The sequence below is a fragment of the Urocampus carinirostris genome, chromosome 13, assembly GCF_059441175.1.
Source record: "Urocampus carinirostris isolate Australia breed hairy pipefish chromosome 13, RoL_Ucar_1.0, whole genome shotgun sequence".
Taxonomy (NCBI): Eukaryota; Metazoa; Chordata; class Actinopteri; order Syngnathiformes; family Syngnathidae; genus Urocampus; species Urocampus carinirostris.
The window spans coordinates 7,588,181-7,604,011 of NC_142361.1; the positions used below are offsets into that span (position 1 = coordinate 7,588,181).

At 38.7% G+C, this 15,831-nt stretch overlaps 1 protein-coding gene across 3 annotated transcripts in view; it reads right to left on the minus strand.

The window, feature by feature from the left end:
* LOC148353632 (serine/threonine-protein kinase MARK1-like) overlaps window positions 1-15,831 on the minus strand; it is a 70,389-nt gene that overhangs the window by 6,444 nt on the left and 48,114 nt on the right. For all 3 annotated transcript variants that reach the window (XM_088350756.1, XM_088350754.1, XM_088350755.1), the window contains exons 9-16: window positions 15,508-15,627; window positions 15,052-15,151; window positions 14,873-14,985; window positions 13,008-13,161; window positions 6,536-6,717; window positions 3,972-4,063; window positions 3,749-3,889; window positions 1,333-1,584 (exon numbers count right to left, since the gene is read on the minus strand). In XM_088350756.1, coding sequence (XP_088206882.1) covers window positions 1,333-1,584; window positions 3,749-3,889; window positions 3,972-4,063; window positions 6,536-6,717; window positions 13,008-13,161; window positions 14,873-14,985; window positions 15,052-15,151; window positions 15,508-15,627 — 1,154 coding nt within the window. The remainder of the gene's footprint in view (window positions 1-1,332; window positions 1,585-3,748; window positions 3,890-3,971; window positions 4,064-6,535; window positions 6,718-13,007; window positions 13,162-14,872; window positions 14,986-15,051; window positions 15,152-15,507; window positions 15,628-15,831) is intronic.

Here is a 15,831-nt window from a genome sequence, read left to right on the forward strand (position 1 = left end):
ATAAGCAAATTTCCCGAAGTGAAATAGTTAAAAACTAATTGGCCTGTTCCCGACCATAAAAAACACATCTTCCTCATCACTAAAACCACATTCAAACAGAAATTTGAAGGTTTTTGAGTTTTTCCTTGCCCGCATGTAGGTTTGCTAGTTTAAGATCAGGTAATTGTGTAATTTTGTAACTGTAATCCTGTGCAGTCCTTTGAGACATTTTTGTGATTAAGGGCTATATAAATAAATTTGACTTTGACTTGACTTGAGAAATTAAATATTAAAAAATACAGCAGTAAGATAAACAAAATATTAACAAAAGAAAGTGAGTTTATTATCACTCGCTGAAACAAAGGTGTGCGTGCAGTGGAGGTGCGGGAGTAAGCGCAGGAGGAGCGCACTACTTGATGCACTTCTAGACAGTCATTCTACACTTAAAATTAAAGTTACTGTAAGTACGAAATAACGTGAAAACACAACATTTTTACAGCATTTTTCTGCCTGTTTCAGTTTTCATTCATCACTTTCTTTTGCCCTTTGAGATGGACTTGTAACACTATCACTTTCAACAGGTATATATTTTGGGGAAGGAGATTAGTCTCTGCACCCCTTCAACATGTTATAGAAATGCAAAAGGCAATTGAAATTAAAAATAGCTGTCACCTAACCAGTTGCCATTTTTTCTGGATGTTTCATTTTTTTTCAGAAAGCAGCATGTTCTTCCCACTAAGCCAGCACCCCTCAGTAGACGCCAGCTTCTCTGGTTCGTGTTGAGTCAACTAGTTTTTTTTAATTCCTCAGTTGTCAGTTTCTCTCCGTGCTCCTGCACAAGTTTGTTGATTTCCACCCTCATCTAACTACTACCCACAAGATTTTCAGAGGGAAATTATCTCGTCCAATACCACGTCAGACTCGGGTTGGGGATCGAACCTTTCAACGTGACACAAACACAATGCTCATGTTTTTCTATTATTTCTTGCATCGCTTAAGTTGTCATAATTTATTTTTTTCTGTCAGACACCTTACTGTTTTCCTTGCTAGGAACTCATGACTAAGTTCAGAAAAAGTCACAAAAAGAAGATGGTATAAAATGTGAATAAAGAGATGCGATCAAAACAAACTTTCTGCGGAATACAAGCAGTCTACAGGTATCACTAATGGTGCTAAATCAAGTGCCTGATGGCAGAACTAGTCTGGGCTGATAGCGGGGAGCCCGGGGACTGCTCTTGAACTGGATTTTACTTCATAAAGTGAGGTATAAAACTCTCTTGTCTAGCGGTGTTCATATAAGAGGTACAACTGTATTAAATTAAATGAATTATGTTAATTTCATCCCCCACTGACCTTCGGACAAACTTGGATGTGATCTTGCTGATGATGCCGGTGGAGGTACCCCGCCGCTGCTGCGCCAGGGCGCCCGTGTCGTGAGACAGCGTGGGCGAGGCAGGTGGCCCGTTGTATGTGGCGCTGCGTCGATCTCGAAGTTGGGCACCGTGGAAGGTGCTGCGGCTGGTGGTGCCCCGCGGGAAGCGATTCTTCTCTGGGGTACTAATACTGTGTGCGGAGGGAGAGGTAGAGGGACCTCTCGGAGAGGAACTGGGGGCATAATGAATTAGATTTCTATTATAAGTAAAAAAAAAAAAGCAAGTAAACAACTCCAAAACAACGGTTATTTCTCTACAAAGCAAACACTCATCATCAAAGGGAAATCTATAACTTTAGGTCAAACATTCTCGTACAACATAAAAAAGACGTTGTGCCACCCGAAGAATATACTTATCTATTGATTGATTTAGATCAGTGGTTCCCAAAGTGGGCGGTGAGGAAGAAGGAGGCTGTAGGGGGGCCGTAGGGGGGCGGCAGTCCGAAGTCGAAGTCAGAAGTTTGAACGTTTGTTTGACGAACTGTACACAACACGTTAGGGCTGCACGATTGACGGAAATCGAATCTACATCGCGTTGTGACATCCTGCGGTTGTGAAGCCGCAAAGCACTGTGTTTTTTTTTCCAGGTTTCTTAGTGAGTGATGGAGTTTAGCCAACCACAATTGTTACTGTTAAAGTTTTAAAAGCACCAACCAATCAGAGGCACGTTTTAATCATAGCACAAGCCAATAAACGCAATTCAAAGTTTGTAAGCACCACACTATGCCACACCCACTGCGTGAGCTTATTGAGTGTCATGGTGGACTATGTAAAAATAGTCCCAGAGTCAACAAACGTGAAGGAAACAAAGCTTGCACCGAAGAAGGGCGGTACAGCACTTGTTTGGACCTATTTTCAGGGATCAGAATGGAGATTTTCATTTTCAGCTGAAATAGCCAGGGTCCAGGGCGGAGCCCGGTGGGGGGCTAAGGGGTGCAAAGTCAAAAAAAGTCAACAGCATTTATCTTATTTGCTATGTGAAAATTGCACTAGAATGAATTAAATCCAACAAAACAGAAACCATGTATTATATATATATATATATATATATATATATATATATATATATATATATATATATATATATTAAAAAAATAATAATATATTGACATTAAAAGCATTCGTAATATTGAACATGATCATGATGATACAAAATAATCTATTTTAATCATGTTTATAACAAATTTTAAATTTTGTTTATCCTGTTCTAAATATTGTATAAACACAAAAGATAAAATCATTTCATAAATAAATAGATTTATAAATATCTCAGATTGGGATTTTCTGTCACACAGGGGAACCAGTGGTTGACTGCTGCTAGTATTTGAAGTGGAAGTATTTGAAACGGCCAATAATGTTGAACCGGTGGCTGCCGATTTTAAATGCGGATCCGACTGCACAATTTGATCGCCGGAAAGCTATTTTTGCTTTGTGCTTGTTCATTTTAGCATGATCGATCAGTAACACACAACCTCGCGTACCATAATTGATCAGATCGACACAGTATAGACACTTTGCTTTCCCTGGAACATCACACTTTGCGATGAACTGGCTCAAAGTTTCTGTAACTTCCTCGATCTTTGCGCCGATTTTAACGTTTACTGTGACAGTCTTCTCCAGCCATGACCACTTAAATTTATTCTTGATTCCTTTATCAATCTCGGAGACAAAAGCCTCGTCTTCTTTTCTTAGTATTTTCATATTTACTTTTTCAAACACTCATTTCACCGTTTGAAAAGACCGGAAGGAGCGCCATGTTTGAGAAAGCCAATGCTCTGAACAAAAGCTCCGCTGATTGGTTATCAGCGAACCTATCGACCAATGGTCTAAATGCTAACTTGGGGTGATGAAACAGTCACGTATCATACCATCAATAATCAATCTGAGCTGACAAAAAGTGAAACAAAATTGTGTACAGATTTTTAATCACGGCTGCATGTATTTAACAAATTTTGTCACTTACAATTATTCAATAATTAGATTAAGCTGAGAAAAAGTAAAATAAACCTTTATACCGATTTTTTAATCAAAATCAGGGGTGCGCATTAAACACGATTGCGCGTTATACACTATAATTACGGTATTTTTTTTTTTTGATAAATGGAGTCTTTTACCACATGGAGACGCTAAATAATACACAATGCCCCTTTAACTCCAAAATACAAGGGATTACCGTATGCTAATCTATTGATGAGGAAAGGTTAAACCTTCCCCATCTACTTAAAAAAAAGTGCATATTTCAAAGTTGCTATGTGCTTTGGGAATCTCCTGTATTTATTTTGTTTTTAAAAAGCAAAGGACAAATATTTGATGGTTAAGAATAAAATTAGCACTCACCTGGATTTCAGCTCTGAGTTGTCATCAATTGGGGGCAGTGTGCTCTTTGAAGGGTGTCCCGATGATGACATGGACTTGATGTGACGAGGCCGTGTGGAGGTCACGGCGGTGGATGGGGTGCTGCCCGACACCTCGGTTAAACTGAGGTGACAGGGACAACAGATTCAAAAGGATACATTAGCAGAGCTCGACTAGGTTTATGTTCAAAGTGTAAGTGCTCTACCTGCTGTCTTTGCCATTAGGGATGGCCGAATAGCGCTCAGTAGAAGATCGCTCGCACACATACGTGTTCCTGCGTGTCATTGATCCGTTGGTCTGTGACAAGATGAACACAAAAAAATAATTGTGATTAAAAAAAAAACATTAAAAAAACTGCGCAGCCAACAGTCGGGTCAAAAAAAATCACCAAATTTAGGTCAAGAGTGGACTGGTCGACTTGATGGGTTAATTTGACGCACTTTTCTTGGTGGCTTTGCAGTCACAACCAGAGAATTTGTTCTTCAAAATGTTTAAAAAATTTAAGTCTTTTAGTATTTTTTTTGTTCGGTTTGTCTTGAAAAAAAAAAACAAAAAACAATATTGGTTTAAGTAGTGAAAATATTGAATTAAAAAAAGGTATTTTACACTAATCACAGGCTAAAACGCGGTTTACTTTTCACGATTTTGGTTCTCCACAGATTTGCATGTGCATTCTGATTGGCTAAATGTCTCCCCGCTTAGTATTATTATTTGATAGTACAGTTGTTATTTGTATGAAATAATAATAATAATAATAATTAAAAACTCTTATACAGTACTTTTATTTGTGAAACAAGAAGTTGTTCTTTGGTTTCAGTGTATAATAGAAGTATTTCACTGTATAATACAATAATTGTCAAAAATAAATGTTTCTACTGCATGGATTTCACCTAACACAAGCTCCTCCGCGATAATGCTATTATAACATTTGACTGACTTTGTTCAAAGTCTATAAAAGTTAGGTAATTTTTGCTAAAGTTTTCCCTAGAAATTTGGTATTTTGTGTCAAGTCAAATTTTTTTGTGTAGCTCTTAATCACAAAATGTCTCATAGGACTGCACAGATTACAAAAACACTATCCCCTGATCTTAAACCAACATGTATGTATGTAAGTATGTGAAACGGGGGCTGTACATCGGACACTGTGGTTAGCAGCACAGGATCTCCGCAGGGGACCGTGCTCTCTCCGTTCCTATTCACTCTGTATACTTTGGACTTTCAGTAGAACTCTGAGTCCTGCCACGTGCAAAAGTTTGCTGATGACACTGAGATCGTGGGATGTATCAGAAGTGGGCAGGAGGAGGAGTACAGGAAATTGATTCAGGACTTTGTCCAATGGAGCGACGCAAACCACTTGCACCTGAACACCACCAAGACCAGAGAGATGGTGGTGGACTTCAGGAGAACTAAAACTCACCCGGTTCCTGTAATCATCAAAGGAGAAGGTGTAGAATTTGTCCAGACCTACAAATACCTGGGTGTGCAGCTGGACAACAAACTGGACTGGACTGCCAACACAGAAGCTCTATGTAGGAAAGGTCAAAGCCGACTTTACTTCCTCAGAAGGCTGGCCTCCTTCAACATCTGCAAAAAGCTCCTGAAAATATTCTACGAGACAGTTGTGGCAAGCGCCCTCTTCTTTGTGGCAGCGTGTTGGGGAGGCAGCGTCATGAAGAAGGATGCCTCTCGTCTCAATAAACTGGCGAGGAAAGCGAGCTCTGTTGTGGGCACAGAGCTCGACAGCCTGACAACAGTAGCCGAGAGACGGGCACTGAAAAAGCTGCGGTCAATCATGGACAATTCATCACATCCACTACACAGCATTATATCCAGACAGAAGAGCAGCTTAAGCGACAGACTGCTGTCACGGTCTTGTACCACGGACAGACTGAAGAAATCTTTTCTTCCTCATGCCATGAGGCTCTTTAACTCCACCCGGCGGAGTAAAGGCCCACATTAAACCACACCCCCTACATTGCATATAACCGTACTTTTATTGCAGTGTGTATTTTATGTAGCACTATTTAAATACTCTATACACTACGCTTACAGTGGGTATTAGCACGTCACATTGGGTATTTGTATATTGTATTCCTTTTGCTTATTATTGTATTGTTCTCAGCGAAGGGATGCTGCTGGAAATGTGAATTTCCCTGCGGGGATGAATAAAGTATCTATCTATCTATCTATCTATCTATCTATCTATCTATCTATCTATCTAACATGCGGGCAAGGAAAAACTTAACCCCCTACCCCTTTTTGTTTTACATTTTTCTGTTAAAATACCCCATAAAATCTATGCCATGTTGGACCCCAAAAAATACTGAGAAGGTGTTGTTTTGTTAACAACTCTAAAGATTAAAAAAAGTTGGAATTCATCCAAGTTCATCTGAACCTTTTTTGACTGGAAAAATACCATAGTGTATCTCTCCAATTCATGTTTATTAAATTCCCACCTCGAACACACCTGATCCAAACTTTGAGGGCTATTGTAAGGCTTCTGCAGAACTTGCTGATGAACTAATAATACAAATCAGTTGTGTTGAAGAAGGGAAACATCAAAACCAAGTTAGATATGTGCACTCAAGAACCAAGAACCTTTTTTGTTTTTGATTTTTTTAAAGCAATGTTTGAATGTCTGAAATGCCCTTGGTGCTGCAAAAACATGCAATAAGCACAGCTTGGCACTCCACACCTGCTCTGGTTTCAGATGACCCCCATCTAGAAATTGAATTGCCTGCCCTTGCTACAGTACTTAAAAGTACTCACCCCCACACCACTTGTGGTTTTCTTCCTTTCCTGCACTCCCAGCGGCGAAGCGGGAACATCTCCCTTGGAAGTGCTGAGTTCAAGTCGACGGGCTCCGTCCCACTCCTCTCTGTGGTCACTCTCTACACTCAAAGCCTGGCCGCGTCGCGTGTAGGACACCGCCGGCGGCACGGAAGGACCCACTTAAAAAGGCAGAGGAAAACAATAAATTGACATGACCAATTGGAAACAAAAAAACAAAACCCAGGAGATTACAAAATTGAAAACACATTGGAGCTATATACACTCGATAGGGCATTCCATTAATAAAACCCTGCATTGCTCTGGTCTGCTTTGCTCAGAGTGCCTCAGTCAAAAATTAAGGTGTCATTTTTAAACCTAATCCATTGTTTCAGTTGCACATAAAAATATTACTAGATTAGCTTTTTTCACATCTTTGCAACATAACAAAGATTTACCTGATGCTGTCCCAGATATTTTGCTGAGATTATAATCATTTGTTACCTCTTGTCTCAACTACTATAATGTATTTCTCTCTAGTCTCCTGAGGTATAGCGTCAAAAGTTTGCAACTGGTGCAAAATGCGACAGCGAGACTTTTGACTAGGACAAGACAATTGGCTTTTTACTACTCTAATTTTAGTTGACCTGCACTGGATCCTGGTCATTTTAAAATGTGATTGGCCCCCCCCTTTACTTTCTGATGCACCCTATGTTCTGCTTGGAGAATGTACTTGGAAACCACTGGTCTAATAGTGATGCCAAGAGCCATGAAGAAATCTCTGGGCTCAAGGGCGTTCTCCATTTAAACCACGGTGCAGTTGAAGCATTTAAATCTAGACTCAAGACATCACTATATTCTAAAACTGATTAGTGATGTTGACTCTGTTCTTTTGTTTTCTTGTTCTTGAGGGAGAAGGACGAACTTGGTTGTTGTACGATGCATATGTTCTGTGCCATCGTACCAGCACCGACACCATATGCATGTTATCATCTAGAACAGAGGTGTCCAATCTTTTTAAGATGAGAGCTACTATTTTTTACTAATTAGCACCAATTTCCAAAATAACTTATTCCGTGATTACTATGTTGTTAATGTGTTATTATTATATAGGTTATTAATGAAAGTAGGGTTAGATGGACTCAGTCAACCACTAAAAACAACCATTTTAATAGAATATCACAAAGTCCCAGCACTGGTGAGATATTTTGGAAACAGGTCTGCGGGCATCTCAGTAGTTCTCAGAAGGTACTCTGGTGCCCGTGGGCACCACGTTGAAGACCCTGATCTGGAACCTGTTGCATCGGTCAAGATTTTGTTCTTGCTTTCAACTGGACTTTTTGCGTGATTTCTTTTTTACTTGTATGTAATATTAATGTTGACTGTGGTTTTTTTGTTGATACCCTTGCAACATCCATTACAGCCTGATCATCCTGGAAGAGTTTTGTATTTCATCATAAGCAGTGTCCCCGCTGATGTCACAATAAAACCTTTTTGACCATATTCACTTTATGTAACAATTACCAGTTGTAAAGTAGAGGATTCCGCCCAAATCATTACAAAAAAAATACGAACAAAATGAAACTGTTTCATGAAAATATGCCAGTAAATGAGACCAATCAAGCAAAGCCACAGAATGCTTCGATTTAATTATCACTGTAGATATAATTCAAAAACTGATAGACGAGGGGTCTGGAACCTTTCTGATTCAAAAGAGCCATGAAAGTAAAATAATTGGATTGATTTTTTTTAGACCCACACGATATATTTTAAGACAAAATTCAACAAAACCACCAAACCTGCTTTCCAGACAACATCTAATTTTGCAACACATTTTATTTCACCGTGTGACATTTGATGATTTCATAAATTCCATTAAAAAAAAAATCATGCCAGAGCCCATGTCTTATATCAACAAATATCCCACTTAAAATTTGATTCCCTCCTGCAGTACAAGGAGCTACAGCTAAGGAACAAGCTCAACCAGGACCAAAACTCAAAACTTCAGCATCAGCGTGACAACCTGAAAAAACACAACATGGAGGCTGCCTCCATGGACAAGCGAATCAATGAGCTCTGCGATCGGCTTTGTATAAAGAAAGCAGCCCTGCAGCAGAAGGAGAACGTACCAGTAATAGATAGATAGATAGATAGATAGATAGATACTTTATTCATCCCCTAAGGGAAATGACTGTATACATTATTAAACCAAAATGAATTCAAAATTGACCACATAATACTGTAATGGAAAGCGCTCCTTAGGGGACTGTATTTCAACTACTGTAGACCCTTGATCCCAGGTTGATGTTCAGTTATCCGCATTTACATATTTTCCACGGCAACCTGAGACAGACGGGCGAACATAATGTATTCACGAAAGTATAGAACCTACATTTTGGCTTGCTAACACACCATTTTTTTTTCTATATTCTCCTTCCTGTTTTTACTTTCTTGCTTTATGGGCACGCAAGACTCTTTTGTTTCCTGCTTATTTCTAGTTAATTAAACTTCCATATTTCCGGTATTGTGAAATTTCAAAATAGGTAAAGGTTTTGTACATCTATAACAGGAGTTGGTGGGGTTTGCTTCTAATAATCTATCAATAATCTGACTAATGACAGGAAATTCAATTATCTTAAAACAGCGAGTAATAACTGTACCTCAAAGATAATCACAGTTAAAATATGAACGAGATAGGTTCCGGACGATTGTTCGTAAGTTGCCTTAGCGCTACATTGTATATGTTTGAGGTTTATATAAGTTTGTTTAAGGCTTGTATAAGATAACATGTATTGTTTTGAAACTGAAAAATAAATGTTTAATAAAATAATACGCTCTGTAACATTACAAAGCGGGCTGAGTTCACATTAGGCGTTGACATTCTGTGGTCTGTGAAGCCCTTTGAGACTCCTTGTGATTAAGGGCGTCACAAATAAACATGACTTGCAGTTACGTAAGATCGTTGAGGCTCATTTTGAACATCGTTTTTACCTTAAATAATGGTTATAAAGCAAAATGTTCACCATAAGGTGTCTTAAAAGTGAACAAAGATTGTTTCATGAGCTTCCATAAAAAGGATTCCTTAGAGACACACATCACAGACGGTGTGTTTCTGTAAAAACCGCGGGTGTAAACTGCAGTTTAAACTGTATTTACGGCACACTGTTATCTAGGCTTCGCGTACACTAAAATTGGAAATGCTTTTAACGGTACAACTTCTGATGGAGCTGCGATACAACAGTCAGCCAGCAGATGTCACCAAACAGTAAAAACATGAAAGCATGAAAGCTGCTTTGTGACGACTTTCGACAGGGAAGTCAAGTCATGTTTATACTACGGTAGTCAGAAAAAGTCCACAACCAAGCTTTAGTATCATTGATTGTTTTGACCGAACTTGTCTTAGGAGGCACATTTTTGCTTCTTAACTTTTTATTTCCCCTATCTGAGAAAGATAAAAAAAAAACACAAGGACATTTGTAAGAATTCTATGAATCAGGGTTCTACAAACACGTGGTCTTGGTTGTATTTTAGGTGGTTGCTGTCGTTTTTCAGTCGTTTTGGTCGATTTTGTTGTCCCTTTTTTCGGGTCGTTTTTTTGTTTAATTTTTCAGTCATTTTCGCTAATTTCTATCTCTTTTGAGTAATGTGTTTTTTCCCCCCTACTTTTCAGTAGTTCTACATACTTTTCATACTTTTTGCACATTTGAATGCTTTTCAGCACTGTACCGTAAAATTCAGACCATAGAGCGCACCTAGAACATTTTTAAAGGAACAAGCATTTTGTACATACAGAGGCCGCACCTGACTATAAGACGCATGTGCCCACATTAAAATGTACCGTATTTTCCGCACTATAAAAGCTGACTATGCGCCTTATAATCCAGTGCGCCTTATATATGGATCATTATTGAATTGCAAGGTCTCGCAACTAATAGAAGCAGCCACCGACTCCATTTTTTGCGTAGAAGAAGAAGTGCGCTGTGCATACTGGGAAATATTAAACAACGATTCTCTTTTAACTGTGCGTTTGTATAAAGACCCTGAAATGGCTCCTATTAAGAGATACGCTTATAACGCAGAGTTTAAACTCAAGGCGATCAGTCACGCAGTAGAACACGGAAATAGAGCAGCAGCAAGAGAGTTTAACATTAATGAATCGATGGTGCGGAAGTGGAGGAAGCATGAGGATGAGCTGTTTACGTTTTACATTTTACAGTTGTTATGTTATTGCTTTATTAGTTGTGATTGCTTCAGCAAGGCACAACTACATTGCCAAGTGCTGTAAGCACAGGGCAATGTAGTTGTGCCTGCAAATGGGTACATGTTGATGAGTTATGCTTTTGGCTACATGCTAAAAAGTGATGTTAGCAGCTTAATGCTAACTGCTTCATACCCCACAGAACCAAGTAAAAAAATTACAAATACATCTCTCAGAGTTAAAAACTTTATGCTAACTCTTAATGCTAACAACTCAGCGCTACCGGTTCTTTACCAACATCTGCCAGATCAATCACAACTCTTACAATTGCCGTGGGAATTGTCTAGTATTATATCTATCTTCTTCTGCCAAATTTTGACGGGCCTCTCCTCCCAGAGCTTTTGGAGTAGCCCAACGATTCATATACCAAAATTCCGGCCGAATCAGGACTCTCCTGCGACAATACAGATTTTCGATACGAGTCTCCCAAAAGAAAAAAGAAGAAGAAAAAAAAGTCCCCATCCAGAATAATGGGTTTTGAGAATCTCCCATCCGGAATACATGGGCCCATTCATTTCTATTGGTAATCATGGAAACGAGGGCTTTTCCAGAGGGTAGTAGGGACTAAGCAGGGACTGTCCAGGGTGGTTTGAGGGGGCCCGACCCACATTACCTTTAAACATGGGTAAATGGTGAATTCCAAAGAGTGAATGCTAGCGAGAGGATGCTAACAGCTATGTGCGCCGCTAGCAAAGTGTTAGCGCAAGCTAGCTGTAAACACTGTCGGTGATTAGTTGGGCTGGCATAGCCAGCCCAAGTATTAGCAATGAGAGGTTGAAGCTATGCTTACTCATGCTAGCTGTCCCCCCACAGAACCCCCCAAAAAAATTACAAATACATCTTTCTGAGTTAAAAACTTTATGCTAACTCATGATGCTAACAACTCAGTGCTATTGGTTCTCTACCAACATTTGCCAGATCAATCACAACTCTTACAATTGCCGCCGGAATTGTCTAGCTGTTAATGTTTTGCACTTGTTATTGTTTTTGCACATTACGAGTGTCACTATATTGCAATTGCACTAACGTTTAATTAACCATAACTGCACAGGATTACAATTACAAAATTACCTGATCCAAAACCAGAATGCACTTATAGCGCCTTATAATGCGGTGCGCCTTATGTATGGAACAAGTTTTAAAATATATCATTCATTGAAGGTGCGCCTTATAACACGGTGCGCCTTATAGTGCGGAAAATACGGTAAAATGTTTAAAAAGAAAGAAGGTACACAGAAATAGCTTTAATAATATACGGTACCTTAACCCCTAAAGGCTCGGAAGAGCCCGCTGGTGGGCCGCCTGACTTTTGATAAAGAAATTTGTGTCTGTATGTCACCGGTCACGAAATACGTCAAGCCACATATCACTGGAAAGCTTAAAACTATTGGGATACAAAATATACTTATCAGAGAAACAACGCGATCAGTCTGAAACCCGAAAACCATAAAGCCTAACTCATCATTATGTCCCCTGGCCATTTTCAACTTTTTTGAATGTCTGGGAAAATGTTTTCAGGTAACTTTCCAGGCTTTTTTTCGGGTAATTTCGGTCATTTTTGTTGTTTTTTGGGGTTATCTTTTTTGGCAGTTTTTCGTCGATTTTCATTTAGATGTTAATTTTTTGGGTCATTTTTTAATCATTTGTGGTCATTGATTTAGCAGCAAGGGGGGCAAGAGAAGTAATGTTAAGAACAGTTCATGTTCAATGTTCCATTCATGTTCCGTTAAATGTTAAAGAACTGTTAATACAGGCAATTTAACTGAATAGAAAGAATTAATTTTTGGGAGACAGCAACCATTTGCAATTTCTTCAGTCATTTCTATCTTCTGTGTTAATAATATTTCTTTTATTTATTCTTGCTTGAGTGATTTACTTATTAATATTTCACATGTTTGCAATTTATTTTTATTATTTCAAATTGATACTTAAGAACATTGATGTGTCTGGATCGGAACTTCTCTTGTAAAAAACAATGCGGCCCAGTCTCACTCTGACCCCGTTTCCAGCGCCCCCGAGGTAAATTGAGTTTAAGACCCATGCAATACATTCAGTATTTTATATAGGTAGATTTCATTCAAACTGGATGTTAAGTGTTAGTAAATCCCCCGCCCCCTATATAGCATTAAGCCAGCAGCACTCTCAGAGCTTGGAAAGAAGGGGTTACTTTACTTCGCTTTCCAACGACAACACCACCATCATCATCATGCCCACCATGATCACTGTAGCGTCGCTGCTTCTGATTGGCCGAGATGCTGCGCGTGACTTTGGGATGCGCGGGAGAAATACTGGAGCCATTGTTGATGTCGCTAGTGGGACGCTGCCGCTGAGCAAGGACACTGTTGGTTAGAGGCTCACTCCCCTCGAACTGGAATGAAAACATGATTACATGGTCACATGCAAAAATTAGAAAAATACTGTACATCTAAGCTATTAAGTAAAGGTCCTACTGTATAAGGATCTTTAGAGTAGAGCCCATTTAGAAGTTGATATAAAAATACAGAGATAAGTTAAGGGTGATGCATTTTTTATGACAGCTTGCCTGCATTATGTTTATCAAGATGCCAGTATATCTACACGTATGATCTAAACAGAGTATGTGTCAAGGCTAACTAACAGTAGGCTCACTGTCACACAAATCACAATTCAGATCAAATCAAAATTTATTTGTAAAGCACTTTTCAGTCAATGAATTGACACTCAAAGTGCTGATTAAAAACCTTCAATGTACTACAATGAGGCAATAAAATTCTCCTTTTCCCCACCCAACAACCCATAACACCAAATACACGGACACAGACAATGAAAAATATAAACAAAGAAATAATAATAATTAAATACCAATATGGCAAGGCACAGACTAACCGTGTGAGGAAAGAGACCAGTGGGAGGCTCATCCACACTGATAGGGATGGCAGTAGATTGCCGCAGGAAAGACATTCAGCCAACAAACCACTCCCTGTCGGTCGATGGCGTGACGGACCTATCTATCGATCTATCTATCTATGGGCAAACTCTGTCTATATTCTTCAGATGTTCAAACTTAATTGTATTTATATTTTGTATATCTGGAATAAAATTGAGCTCGGGGTAAAAAATGACGGCCTCATTTTCAACACAAACTGAAGGGCAAAAATCTTGTGGTTTTGGTAAATAATTCACTCTCTGACTTTCAGGGCCGATGACTACGACCTGTATTAGCAATTAGTTTTATTTGTAAAGAAGTAATTTTGCCACTGGTCCTTTTTGTTGTTGTATTTTGGTCAAAACGGATGCTTATTTTAACACAAAGATTTCTTATCATTTTTGTTCCCGTAGCAGCAAGATAGCCAAAGATCTGTCAGCTCCCTCTGGTTATGTAAAATAAACGCAAATATCTTGACTGACGGCTGCAATATTTCAATCATTGTGTGTTTATATACTTCAATTCTATTTGCTTACTGTTCAAATCCTTTTTTAGTGAATGAGGGGATTTTTTTCACCTCTAAAATTCACCAATTAATACTCACTGTCCATATACAGGTTTACTTTATTTGGATTTATTATAATATTAAATCAATTTAATATCAGTGTGGCTCTAGACAAGAAGCAAATTCAAAGTCAAATAATTTTTCTGGCAATTTAATTTAAAAAGAATCTTCTCATTTGTTTTCCCAGTCTTTTGACAGTTTTTTTCTATTAAGGGGTACCCGTTGCAGCAAGATGGTGGAGTAATAGGTCAGCTCCCTAAATACAAATTTACAAATACAAAGGTTTTTACAAGTTTTCAATAAAAAATAGTTTATGTATTTTTGATAATCATTTAAATCAATATTGTTTTTTTTAAATAGGTGAAGTTTTTTTCCATTAAGAGGCACAAGATACACTCTCCTTTAAAGAAAAGAAAGAAATTGAAAATTAATATCATTTAGGGAGGTTTGGTGCCGATATTGTGACAGGATCAAATATTCTGTGAAATTTGGAAAGTATGATAAAATGCTAAAACCACTGCCAATACTGGGATCCTTGCTGTCAGTGACTGAGTCACCGATAATTTCAATTTAACACCCTTGGTGACGTTGAAAATGAAAGAATCTAACCTCTGGCGCTTTTCTTCCAAGCAGCAGATAAGTTGCCATGACATCATCATACTTCTGGCTTTGTAAGGACTCTGTGATCTCATCTTTAGGGAATCCCATGGTCACCATGAGCTCTGTCAGTACCAGGAAAATAACTGTTACTTTTCCAAAGATAACCACAAATATGTGCCAAAACCTACCTATTCTGGTCGTGTCATTGAAGTCAGCCTCAGGTTCGATGTACGGCTTTAGCTCCTCTTCATCGTGACCCACATTCATCCAGTGGTCTTTCATGATTTGCTAACAATGACAATTCAAAATAACCCCTTTTATTTCACTCATGAGAGTTTTAATGGCACATAATCCTGGCCACGGGTTGTTTGCAACACAGTTTTAAAATATTTTATTCACTCGCATCACTGAATAACAAACTGATCAATTGTTATGCGTGCAGCCTTTACTGGTTTGTGCAACACGTGTAGCAATGATATTGACTGTGAACTGATGACATGTTTGTAATGATCGAGTCGGATAACTTTCCGTACATAAAAACAAATAACACAGACACACTCTGATTGCCTAATCCATCTGATTTGAATGCTCACAAAAAACAACTGACATTTGTCATAACATGAAATGTAACACTACAAAAGTACCTCCAAACTTCCGCGTTTAACCGGGTTGAGCACCAGTAGTTTTTTCAGCAGGTTTTCACAGTCTGTGGACATGTAGAACGGGATGCGGTACTTTCCCCGCAGGACCCGCTCTCTCAGCTCCTGCAGCAGGAACAACAAGTTATGGCAAATTAGTCATGATAGTTGTTGGTTTATGTGTTGAAACAACTGCTACATAAAAGGTAAATTTGTTTCATCAGCAATAGAATTATGTTTGTTGGCAAGGAATACGTACGTTTTGTGATAAGGCTAAATAAAAAAAACAGAGTGATTGCATTTAATAATGCGTTTGGTTTAACAATGTAC